Source organism: Daphnia carinata, chromosome 10, assembly GCF_022539665.2.
Source record: "Daphnia carinata strain CSIRO-1 chromosome 10, CSIRO_AGI_Dcar_HiC_V3, whole genome shotgun sequence".
Taxonomy (NCBI): domain Eukaryota; kingdom Metazoa; phylum Arthropoda; class Branchiopoda; order Diplostraca; family Daphniidae; genus Daphnia; species Daphnia carinata.
In genome coordinates, this window is record NC_081340.1 from 954,262 (window position 1) to 966,987 (window position 12,726).

At 45.1% G+C, this 12,726-nt stretch overlaps 3 protein-coding genes across 3 annotated transcripts; all 3 read right to left on the reverse strand.

The window, feature by feature from the left end:
- Window positions 1-705: 705 nt before the first annotated feature.
- LOC130699913 (uncharacterized) lies at window positions 706-5,774 on the reverse strand. The gene is made up of 3 exons (XM_057521968.1): window positions 5,224-5,774; window positions 2,057-3,343; window positions 706-1,936 (listed from the first exon to the last, which is right to left on the reverse strand). Exons 1-3 carry the CDS (start codon window positions 5,772-5,774, stop codon window positions 706-708), a joined length of 3,069 nt encoding a protein of 1,022 aa, XP_057377951.1.
- Window positions 5,775-8,709: 2,935 nt separating this feature from the next.
- On the reverse strand, window positions 8,710-9,276 carry LOC130699912 (uncharacterized). Its single transcript, XM_057521967.1, has one exon. The coding sequence runs from the start codon at window positions 9,274-9,276 to the stop codon at window positions 8,710-8,712; it is 567 nt and encodes a 188-aa protein (XP_057377950.1).
- Window positions 9,277-9,305: 29 nt separating this feature from the next.
- LOC130699911 (uncharacterized) lies at window positions 9,306-9,884 on the reverse strand. Its single transcript, XM_057521965.1, has one exon. It carries the CDS (start codon window positions 9,882-9,884, stop codon window positions 9,306-9,308), a length of 579 nt encoding a protein of 192 aa, XP_057377948.1.
- Window positions 9,885-12,726: the final 2,842 nt, after the last annotated feature.

The window sequence follows — 12,726 nt, forward strand, 5'->3', positions numbered from 1 at the left end:
TTTATCTTTCACCGATGCTGCGGATGGCAATGGATTCTCGGCCATGGCACACGTTTCACGTAGGAGTTCACAGGTTTCACTTAGACGAAGTTAGGTCGACTGAATGCTGTCTGCTAGCAGGTCAGGTTAAACAGTTTCCAAATTTTTCTGTGTTGCTAAACAGCAAGCGGCTTGACTTTTGCCCTTTGCCCTATATTTGAACTTGAATATAGGTGGCGCTAAGCTTGGTGACTTCTCCACCAGAGTTTGAGTTGCGATTTTCCTACATTGTTTACATTTGGGTGCTGACATTGTGAATTTACTTGTTTGTTTTTTATTTACATTTTAAATTTGTGAGTGTTGAGGGGAGCTATTAATCATAGCTCTATTAAAAAACAGTATTTACATTTTACAATACTGAACTTGAACATTTACGCTGTGGAAGATTCCTTTTTTTCTTCCTTTTCGTAAACTTGTTGTTCTTTTGCGTCAACCATGATACACAATTTTGCCAACGCCCGAATACATGGTTTTGGATGGTTGCTAAGCTTTACCTTTACCACTCGAACGACATTATCCGCAGCACTGGGAATAACTTCCAACACTTTGCCCATCGGCCACTGCCCACGCAAAGTATTTGGTTCGACGGCAAGCACTAGATCTCCCACGGTGACGTTAGGCCTATTTTCTTGCCATTTTCTTCTCTCGGTTAAGTGAGAAACGTATTCACGTAGCCATCTGTTCCAAAAGTGTTGAAGGATGGCTTGACTTTGCTGAAACTGCTTGTTGGTTACGTTCATGTCTTCCACATCGGCCAGTTGTAGGGGCACGTACGGCCGCGCTCCACCGTATAGAAAATGGTTCGGTAGTTAGGGGGTCCGGGTCTTCTGGATCCATACTCAAATGAGTTAACGGCCGGGCATTTAACAAAGCTGCTATTTCAGCGATCAAGGTTCGTAGCACTTGGTCCGTAACCAGGCAATTACCTATGGTGGTTTTCATTGCCCGTTTGCAGGATTGTACAATCCTCTCCCAAACACCACCGAAGTGAGGCCCATGGGGTAGAGAGAAGTGCCACTCAATTTGTTGACAAGCCATTACTGTTTGAAGTTCCTGGTGCTTGGTAACAAGTTCTTCTAGGGCTTGTCGCTGCTCTTCCTCGGCGGCGACAAAGTTTGTCCCATTGTCGCTATAAACGACCATCGGCTTTCCGTGTAAGCTAACAAAACGGGAGAAGCAGAGTAGAAACTCTTCCATACTGAGCCCGTTGGCCACTTCCAGGTGAACTGCTCGCGTCGTAAGGCACGTGAATAGGCTGACCCAACGTTTTTCGTGTCCTCTTCCCCTTCCACCAACTCGTACGGTCAAGGGTCCAAAGTAGTCGATCCCTGTGTACGTGAACGCAGGTAGATGGGGTGTTAAGCGATGGACTGGTAGTAAAGCCATCAACGGAGGACTAGGTTTTGCTGACGTGCGCTTGCAAGGGCAGCAGTTGTTGATGACCGATTTTACCACCTTGCGTCCGGAAAGTATCCAAAAGCGTGAACGGAGGTCCGTCAGCAATCTCTCAGTCTTGACGTGCATGTTTCTAACGTGATAATCCCAAATTATCCTTTTCGTTAAGAGTTGAGATGCTGGTAGAAGTATGGGGTGCTTGGCTGCATAGTCGATCGGCGCTTGAAGAATACGTCCGCCAATTCGCATCTGTCCAGCTTCATCCAAGAAGGGCTGGAAGGTGCGAAGTTTGGATCTGAGTGGTAATTCCAGATCCTTGCGAAGGGCGTAGACTTCTTCTGCAAAGGCCAATTTTTGCGCGCGCACGATGCATTTCGTCAACGATGTTACCATTTCTTCTAACGTTAGCTCTCCGACCATGGGTTTTTCGTCACGTAGTTTTGCTTTAGCGTTGTTGGCAAATCTTGTACTCCAGGCCAGCACTCGTTGAATTTTCACCAAGCTGGATAAACGTGCGACGCATCGGTCGATGACATGATTCTCGTCTTCCGTTTTGACTACCAAGACGTGGATTACATTTACATCTCGTTCTTCTGGCTCCGTAATCTCTTCCCAAGTTTACCACTCTGAGGGGTCTAGGTTCAGGAACGAAAGTCCTCGACGGAAGTAGACCAATTCATTGACGTCCTTTGGATCAATACCCCTGCTGCAGAGATCCGCTAGGTTTGAATCTCCGGCAACATAACGCCATTGTCGACGAGCCGTGTTTCGGGGTATTTTTCCAATGCGGTTGTTGACGAAGACTTCAAACCGACAAGTTTTGGAATGGATCCACCGCAACACCGTTTGTGAATCTGTGTGGAAGGTGACTTGCCGCAAATCGATCTCCAGCTCACGGCAAATCGTGATGGCGATGTTGAGACCTTCTACGGCAGCTTGTAGCTCCAAACGTGGAATCGTGAGACCTTTCACCGGCGTGACGTGTGTTTTTGACATGACGAATGAGACGTTGACGGACTGGTCTTCGAATACAGTGCGGAAGTAGGCTACTGCTCCGTATCCTTTAAGGCTTGCATCCGTGAAGACGTGGAGGTGCTGTAGGGTCCAACGTCCTAGTTTGAAACGGAAGCATCTCGGCACTGCAAGCGATTCCAAATTTTCCAGATGGTCGTACCAGCAATGGAAGCGTAGACTCAATGTTTCCGGTACGACGTCGTCCCAACCGATCCGCTCTTCGTTGGTCCAGATATCTTGGAGTAGAGACTTCATTACGAAGACAACAGGCGCGACTAGTCCTAACGCGTCGTAGACGCTAGAGATTATGCTAAGGAAGGCTCGTTTCGTGAGAGTCACGTTGTTGGGCGGCTTCCGTATCTTGAACGTCAGCAGATCTCGTTCGCTGTCCCACATTACTCCCAGCGTTCTTTCGACGGGAAGTTTCTCCAAGTCCAGATCCAGAGTTGGTGACGCGAGGCCAAACTCTCGAAACGCAGCTATCACTGTTCGCGATGACGACGTCCATTTGGTCAAATTGAAGCAGCCTAACTGGAGAAGGGACTTCATTTGGTGGGAACGTTTAATGACCTCGTCTTCGGAGTCGAATGAGTCGAGATAATTGTCGACGTAGAAATTCCGTTGAACGCTTTCAGCTACGTCTGGAAACTGGCTGCAGTGGTCATCGGTCGTCCTGTTGAGGGCGAAAATGCAGCTCGTTGGGGAGGATATGGCTCCAAATACGTGAACCGTCATCTGGAACGTAAACAGAGCTGAAATACTGCCAGGCATCCGGTAGAGGAATCGGAAAGCTGCCTGGTCTTCTTCCGGGACTTTCATTTGATGGAACATTTTCTCAATGTCCGCTGCGACTGGTAAGAGGTTACGGCGGAAGCGGATGAGCACACCAAGCAGTCTAACGAGTAAGTTAGGGCCCCGAAGCAGGTTTTGATTTATCGATGTGCCACCAAACTCAGCAGCTCCATCGAATACGACACGAACTTTGGTCGATGAGCTGGAAGGGCTCACGACCCCGGGCTTTGGTAGATACCACGTCTTGTTTGTCTCCGTCTGGGCTCCTTGGGTCGTTAAGAGTCGGGCATGTTTTAAGCCGATGTACTCCTTGACCACTGCATCGTACCGTTGGGCAAACTCCGCGTCTCGATGAAAACATCGTTCGAGGGCGTAGAGCCTCTTCAATGCAGATTTCTACTTCACCGGCCTCTAGTTGCCAGAACTTCTTCACCAGCTCGTTTAAGTCTTCGGGACGTTCCACGGTGGCCAGATGAGCGATGAACGGGCGTCCGTCTTGCGGTGGACCTGTTTGTCCACCCAAACCCCAGCCAAACGGCGTATTGAAGGCGATGGGCACAGTCGTTCCAGCCGGCGGCTTGATGGAAGCTACATGATCATGGGCCTAAGCGACGTCGATTCCTATCAGCACGGTCACGTCCTCTTGTTGCACGGTCGGGACGTCAATACCATGTAGGTGTTTCCATGACTCCAACTGTCCAGGGTCGATCGGCGAATTCGGCGTCACCTTCAAATTGTCGACGGCGTAAGCGTGCTTGACTTCAAACTGGCTTTTACCATCACGAGATGTTAAGGTGAAGTTTACGGAAGCCGTCACGTTAGACGTGGCTCCGTCATACGAGACGACGTTGATGCGTTTGGATGGCCCAACGACTCCCAACTTTCTTACTAAGTCGCTCCTAATCAGCGTGGTGTCGCTTCCGGTATCCAGGAAACCGAAAGTGTCGACCCATGTTCCGCCAGCCCCAACAAGAACGGGTACAATCTTTAAATGTACACGTCGTTTTACGGTTTCCAAGTGGGTCAAGGTACCCAGGAATGCTGTTGAAGGTGGCGCTGATGGAGCAGTTTGATCCGCTAGCCTCCTCAATGGGGTGAATTCGGATCCATGAAGCAAGGTGTGGTGACGGGTTCCAGTACAATCAGCGATGGTACAGCTGACATTCCTGGGACATTCCTTGCGTTCGTGTTTTCCCGTAAGACAGAACAAACATCTTCCGGACTTCCGGAATACTTTCTCAGCCCTTTTCGTGGGTGTGAGAGACATGAAGACGGTGCAGGTTGAGAGATGGTGGCTCCTGCCGTTACATACAAAACATTTCCACCGTTCCGTCTTCTCGGCTTGCATCTTCCCCCGATGTTGATCGGCTCCTTGGAGGCATGGTTGCTGAAGATGTTGACGCCGCTACTTTCGAACCTTCCATCGTCGATACGTGTCCAGTGGTCGACGTGTGTGGGAAGCTGGGTCTCTTGACGGGATTCCTTTCGTCGAACTTTACACCTTTAGACGTCGACGTGGGTAAAGACTCGAATACATTTTTTCCATGTTGCTTGCTCATGGATTTTAACGTTACCCAGTCGTCTAAGTCTAGGACATTCAGTTCTATGCCTGTCTTTTTTCGTTTCTCGTTCCACTTATCTTTTAGGTAAGGCGTCAATTTTGCTTCAAGGGCCATCAACGTTGTACGGCTGTCTGGCTCATGGGAGTACTTCGATTTTGAGAGCGTAGCTACAGCTCCGTGTAGACGGTTTGCGAAGGTCTTGAGGCTGGCAGCATCTAGGCTCTCAATGGCGGGACCTGTAGAAGGTCGTCGAGGTAAGGACATCTGATCTATAATTTCCATACGACCATACACCGCGTCCAAACGTTCCCGCACCACGGAGTACATCGTTCCATTGTTAAGACATTCACCGATTTCGTATCGTACATCTTCGGCTAGCAGCTCCTCCAACATAAAAAGAAGTACCGGAGAATCTTCATACTCTTCATACAAGGCCTGGAATTTGGCCTTGAATCGCGCGTAGTTCTTCGGGTTACTGTCAAATGGCTGGATCTTGAAGTTTGGAGGTTGCAGGCGACTGCAGCAGCTGCTATGAGGTCGATTGGCTTGACTGTGGGTGTTTGAACGTTCAGAATGGTCATCTTCGCCGTGATCCGTAGGGTCGCAGCTGGCCATCGCCCCTCGCCGCGGGTCTCGTAGAGATGCATCGGCGGCGACCAATTTTCTGCGATGTCGGACTGCATCTTCAATCGTTCGGAGGAGTGACAGGGTAGAAACGTCTTGACGAGTTGGTAAGACTGGTGATCGCCCGGGAGGTCGTTGATCTTGAATCGTTCGTGATTGAACTTTTATGACGTCTACTTCCGTTCGAAGGTCTTCGATTTTGGCGTTTAGCTCCACCTTAACTGCATCAATTTTCTGATCTAACCCGTCCAACGTGTGGTGTGCTTCTCTGACTAGCGTATTGTTGGTCGCTATGTTTTGGGACGTGACTCTTGAGCTACCAATGAGTTTACTTAACTGTTCGCTCATGCTCCTTAACGCCTTATTGAGGGTTTCTGTGATGGAAGTTGTGTTTGCTTCCATCTGAGCCCTTGCCGTTTCCAACTTCAATTCTAGCTTCAGCATCTGTGCTTCAGTCTCCAACTCCCCTTGGGTTGATTGTTGGAGAAGGCTGACTGGTTTAACGTTGGTACGCCTCTTTCCAGATAACGTGGTACTACATGTAATATCCGAAGCTGATGTCCCGTTCGAGCTGACGAACTGATTTGAGGAAGTGGAGTAGCGACTTGCGAATTTGATAATTTCAACGTGATCAGTTTCGAAGTCTACTTCCCACTTGTCACATACTTGACGTTGCTGCTCAGTGAGGTCGGATATACTTTCTGTATATTGGTTGTGAATGGCTTTAACTTCGTCGTAAATACGAATCAGTTCGTCACGCTATGCTGCTACTTGCAATTTCTTCAATCTGATGGCTCCCATCTTGTGGTCTTCCACAGCCTTTCTGAGTTGTGTCGTTAACTTCGTGTGGGCCGCCTCTCTCTTCCCACGTTTCTTCTTGAGATCGTTTTCGGGAAGTAATAGCCGTTCACTCTTCTGGCGTTCAGGTTTCGATGCTTCTACCATTGGGTTCGGGCCGTGTTCCCAAATGTGGCCAATTTCCATATTTTCGGCTTTGGGTACGGCTTCACTCCTGACGTAGAAACGTTATTTTAGGCTGATAGAGTCACACGTTAACGGATGACGATGATTCACGTAGATACACCGATCTTCTAGTCAGATGGCAAACGCGTGGTGGACAGGTGGGTGCCTTCAGGCTGGCGTGGACGTCTGCCAAAGGTTTACAGGGCGAATACCCGACAATTTACAAATCAAGCGAGGGTTTTACTACCGAGGACGGGAAATGCAAGTGTTCGTCAATTCCAGGGTTTCGGCACCATTTGCTGCTGACTCCGTGCGAGAGTTGGCAACAGAGAGAGAATGGGGGATGAGTGATGATGGATGAAGTGAAAATGACGATGATATAAAACAAAGGACTTTATTGAGACGGCCAACAAAAAAACCGGACGCTTCATTGAGACGGGACGGAGCAACGAGACTGAATTGACACTTAAATGAGGCTGGAAAAAACGAGACAACTAGAAAAAGGCTTTTACGACTGTCTGGGTCGGGACCTTAAACAATACTACCCCTTTTCATAGAAAAGGATAAAAAGCAAAAAAAGGGCACACAATAAAGCATAGGCCCGTGCCCCCTACAGCCCTGCCCGTGAGGGCAGCACCGTAGGCGACAGTTATAGAATCAGTTTCATGATCTAAATTCAAACAGTATTAAATATACGTGTATTCAATGTGAATATAGTGTTATAGAATGAGTTTCATGATCTACATTCAAACAGTATCAGATATACGTGTATTCAATGTGAATATAGTGTTATAGAATCAGTTTCATGATCTAAATTAAAAAAACATAAAAAATACATGTGTTCAATGTGAATTTAGTGTGATATGGTGAGTTTCAATATTTACATTCAAACATTATCAAATATACATGTATTCAAGGTGAATATAGTGTGATACAGTGAGTTTTAATATAGAAATTCAAACATTATCAGATATACATGTATTCAAGGTGAAGATAGTGTGATACAGTGAGTTTCAATATCTACATTCAAAAAGCATCAAATATATGTGTATTCAATTTCAATATAGTGTTATAGAATCAGTTTCATGATCTACATTCAAACAGTATCAAATATACGTGTATTCCATGTGAATATAGTGTAATATAGTGAGTTTCAATATCTACATTCAAACAGTACCAAACATACGTGTATTCAATGTGAATATAGTGTTATAGAATCAGTTTCATGTTCTACATTCAAACAGTATCAAATATACGTGTATTCCATGTGAATATAGTGTGATACAGTGAGTTTCAATATCTACATTCAAAAAGCATCAAGTATACGTGTATTCAATGTGAATATAGTGTTATAGAATCAGTTTCATGATCGACATTCGAACAGTATCAAATATACGTGTATTAATTGTCAATATAGTGTGATAGAATCAGTTTCGTGATTTATATTTAAACAGTATCAAATATACGTGTATTCAATGTGAATATAGTGGGATACAGTGAGTTTCAATATGTATGTGTATCAAATATACGTGTATTCAATGTGAATATAGTGATAGAATCAGTTTCATGATCTACATTCAAAGAGTATCAAATATACGTGTCTTCAATGTGAAGATAGTGTGATACAGTGAGTTTCAATATGTACATTCAAACAGCATCAAATATTCGTGTATGTCAAAAACTTTCTCTCGACATTAAACTTCACTAAGTTTAGAGTTTGTTGAGCAGCCTCTTTATTCGGTCTCACAAATTTGGGGGGACACTAAACATGGGACTAGGCCGTTTTGGAAAAAAGAGCGTCCTGTCCGTTTGAGACAAAAAGGGATACTGCGTAATACTTAGGCCAAGATCTTAATTTTGATGAGGGTAGGGTGAACAAAAAATTGACGCATCAGCTCTGGAGGGATAACAATTGCGCGTCAGCCCTGGAGGGATAATAATTTGCGCGTCAGCCCTGAAGGGTAAACTGGTTCGCTACACATTTAATAAGTAGACAAGAGTATCTGCGTTTTTTTTTACAACTACTTAAAGACAAATTAATGAAATTGAAATTAGAGGGTGAGGGCTTCGAAGGGTCGGAAATTTCTGACATACTCCCGGCTGGAATTACTAATTTTCTTCTTCCACCGTCTCCATTATAGGCATCCTTTTGATCTTTCTTACGGCTTGTTGGGCTGCTTTGCGCTGGATTCTCCCTGCTCTGGTAGGCATTTCCTCGGTGATTGGAATCGGGTTCGATGACACGTACTTAGTTTCAGATGGATCCTGAATTGTAAACACCGACGGACTTGTAGCTGGGGCTTCAATAGCGTTTTTTTTTTTATTTTGACACAATGATCAATGTTTCCGCCGGCTCAAACACCAGCGGGTAGAGCTTGTTAATGGGACGATTGGTTCTTCCCTGTGCCGTCCGTATTTCAACCGAACGTGCCATACCATCCGCTCCTCGGTTAAGTCGTTCCACTACTGCTAGCTTCCACTCTGATCTTTCACCTTCTTGATGAATTTGCACGACATCACCAATCTTGATCACTTCTTTGAGGGTTCCTTTTGTTGCTTGCTGGTGTTCTCGCAGGGACGGGAGATAGAAGGTGCTCCATCTGCGCCAGAAAGCACTTAAAACATTTCGCGTTCGAAGGTAGGCTTTGGATAGAATCAGGGGTTCCGTAGCTCGCCCATAGATTGGATCTTCTAACTCCTCATCTGCTGCATAATGAGACGGTAGTGTCATCATTCGCCGACCGTAGAGTAGATGGGCAGGAGTAAGTGGCTCAAAGCTTATGATGTCAGTTAGAACGCGCATTAAAGGCCGATCGTTCAATATCGCCTCTATCTGCGCGATAACGGTTTGCATTTGTACAAGAGTCAGTCTCGTCCGACCAACCATTTTTCGTAGGGAATTTTTCGTGAGCGCAATCAGTCGCTCCCACCAGCCTCCATACCACGGTGCTCGTTGGCCAACTCCTTTGCGACGTCAGGGTGCTTAAAGAACTTGTTCAGAATATTTGAGGCGCTGACAAATGTTGACGCATGGGGAATGGAATGATGGCTCGTAAAACGACGCATCGCATCGATGAAGGCCCCGCTCGTCATGTTTTCGACCACTTCCAAATGAATAGCCCTCGACACTCCACAAGTAAATAATAAAATGTATACTGACTCCTCTTCTTTCTTGATACGAATGTGAATTGCTCCGGTGTAATCCATGCCGGTTACTTCAAAGGGGTAAGACTCGCGGACTCGGTCTGCCGGAAGGGGCGCTGGATCTGGAAGCCAATTGTACGATGGCCCTCGGTCTCTTCTGCATTTAACGCAACTTTGACAGATTCTCTTGACTTGTGCTCTCGCCGATGGGATCCAATAACGTTGGGTAAGTTGAGCTAAAGTCGATTCAGTGCCATAATGGAACATTTTTTGATGAATTGAAGTGATGATAAGTCGGGCTCGGGAAGAGGTCTTGGGAATTAACGCTGGATATTTTGCTGAATCCACCATTGTTGAATTTTGGAGTCTGCCTTTGCTTTTGATGATTCCGTCTACATCCAAAAATAAATCGAGTTGGGAGACCAATGAGGGTCTCCAGGACTTTTTCTTTGGCTGCAGGTATTGTAGTTCAACGGGAAAACATTTTTTCTGAAACAAGCGTATCCAAACCTCTTCGGCTTTTTGCAATTCTTCTGAGCTCAACGGCTCTGTGTTCCATGAGTCGCGCGATGGATCTTTTAATCGTAGATTGTTCTACACACGGAACACTTGAGCTGTCACTTGTAGCAGCATATCAAAACTATAATTGTCTATGTCTATTACAGTAGAGATACTCTTTTCTTCTGCGACTGGATCTGCTCCTTTTACGCCGACATGCATTACATTGGAGTTTTTAAACTGCGTGACCGACCATGTTGGCCATTTCTTGCTGTTTGTCAACCATTCTGGCCCCGCCTTCCACAATTTTGAAACCTGAAATTCTTTGAAGGAGGCACCTCTGGAAAGGATGTCGGCTGGATTGTCTGCTGATTGAACATACTTCCATGTAGCTGCATGCGTCCTGTTGAATTCCCTTATCTTTTTCTCGCGATTGTTGATGAATGGACGTGGATGACCATCTTCTTTGTTGATCCAATAATGCACAATCTGGTTGTCGCTCCATAGGTAGACTTTCAATTTCAATCCGAGCGGCTCTAATGCCGATATGATGATAGAAGCGGCTAGGGTACCCAGATATGCCACCATCAGCTCCAACTCAGGGATGGACAACTCTTTATCATCTTTTCTTTGATAGCTTTTGATCGGCGTAACTCTAACTTTGGATTCGACGAACGATACTTCGCCTTGATGCACTAAATAAGCCACCGCCCCATAGGCTCGAAATAAGATCTTTTCACAGACATAGCTTCCTGCCTTGTGGCGTTTGTGAAGACACTATCTCGTTGATGATTGAAGACATCGTAGAACATTCACATCCCGTTTAGTTCTTTCAACAATAAGTTTGGAACTTGAACGCGGAGGCAATCGGTATCACGATTCCAAGTTAGACCAAGTGTTTTTATTCCCGTGAAGTGTCGATGACTCCTTTCACTTCTAGTTTTTTCTCCACGTCGCGATCGCTGAACCCCCAAGCTTGAAGTGGTAGATTCGCACTGCACATGATGTTGCTAGCCTTATGAAAATAACTTTCTCCTTCACTTTTACTTTCACAACCGCTGATGATGTTGTCCACAAAAACACTTCGCTGCATATCGATAGCAACTGAGGATCCATTTTCCGAGAGATGGTGCATGATGACAGAGTTTAGGATAAGTGGCGATAATTTTGCACCGAACGGAACCACTTCAAAGCGATACATGTCCAATGATGAGTTTGGATCCTGTGGATCTGACAGCCACATTCAGCGTAAATAGCCACGATCCGACTCATAAAGCCCGATGTGATGGAAGGCTTTCTCGACGTCAGCAACAAAGCCTATAGCGTGAACTCGGAATCGAATTAATAGATGAACTTGGTCGTTGTGAAAAGGCGCACCGGTCTCAACGCAGTCGTTGAAACTCACACCATTCCAACCCTTGTTGGAGCAGTTGTAGACGATCCGGATAGGAGTTGTTGAAGACTCTTTTCTGACATAGTGATACGGGATGTAGTGGCATCCTTTTTTGTCTTGCTCCAATGAAACCTTCTCGATAAATTGACGATCTAGCTGATCCTTGATGATGGTGGCAAATACTCCTAGCATGCCATCTCTTACTAGACGCTTAATGGTCGCTTGAGTCATGTTTTTCACCACGGTAAAATTAACTGCAAGTTTCGGATGCTCGTTCTTCCATGGGAATCGCGCCGTGTACTTGCCATCGCAGAACGTGATGCACTTTTTTACGTAGTCGGTCGCTGCACTGACCTTTCTAGGTGAGGGAAAATACCCAACGTTTCCAGCGACCACAAAAATGATAAGTCTTCAATACTTCTTACAGTGAGTTTCAATATGTACATTCAAACAGCATCAAATATTCGTGTATGTCAAAAACTTTCTCTCGACATTAAACTTCACTAAGTTTAGAGTTTGTTGAGCAGCCTCTTTATTCGGTCTCACAAATGTGGGGGGACACTAAACATGGGACTAGGCCGTTTGGAAAAAAAAGCGTCCTGTCCGTTTGAGACAAAAAGTGATACTGCCTAATACTTAGACCAAGATCTTAATTTTGATAAGGGAAGGGGGAACAAACAATTGACGCATCAGCCCTGGAGGGATAACAATTGCGCGTCAGCCCTGGAGGGATAACAATTTGCACGTCAGCCCTGAAGGGTAAACTGGTTCGCTACACATTTAATAAGTAGACAAGAGTATCTGCGTTTTTTTACAACTACTTAAGGACAAATTAATGAAATTGAAATTAGAGGGTGAGGTTCGAAGGGTCGGAAATTTCCGACAGTGTATTCAATGTGAATATAGTGTTATAGAATCAATTTCAATATCTACATTCAAACAGCATCAAATATACGAGTATGCAATTTGAATATAGTGTGATACAGTGAGTTTTAATATCTACCTTCAAACAGTAGCAAATATACGGGTATTTAATGTGAATATAGTGATAGAATCAGTTTCATGATCTACATTCAAACAGTATCAAATATACGTGTATTCAATGTGAATATAGTGTGATACAGTGAGTTTCAATATCTACCTTCAAACAGCATAAAATATACGTGTATTCAATGTGAATATAGTGTTATAGAATCAGTTTCAATATCTACATTCAAACAGCATCAAATATTCGTGTATTCAATGTGAATATAGTGTGATACAGTGAGTTTCAATATCTACATTCAAACAGCACCAAATATA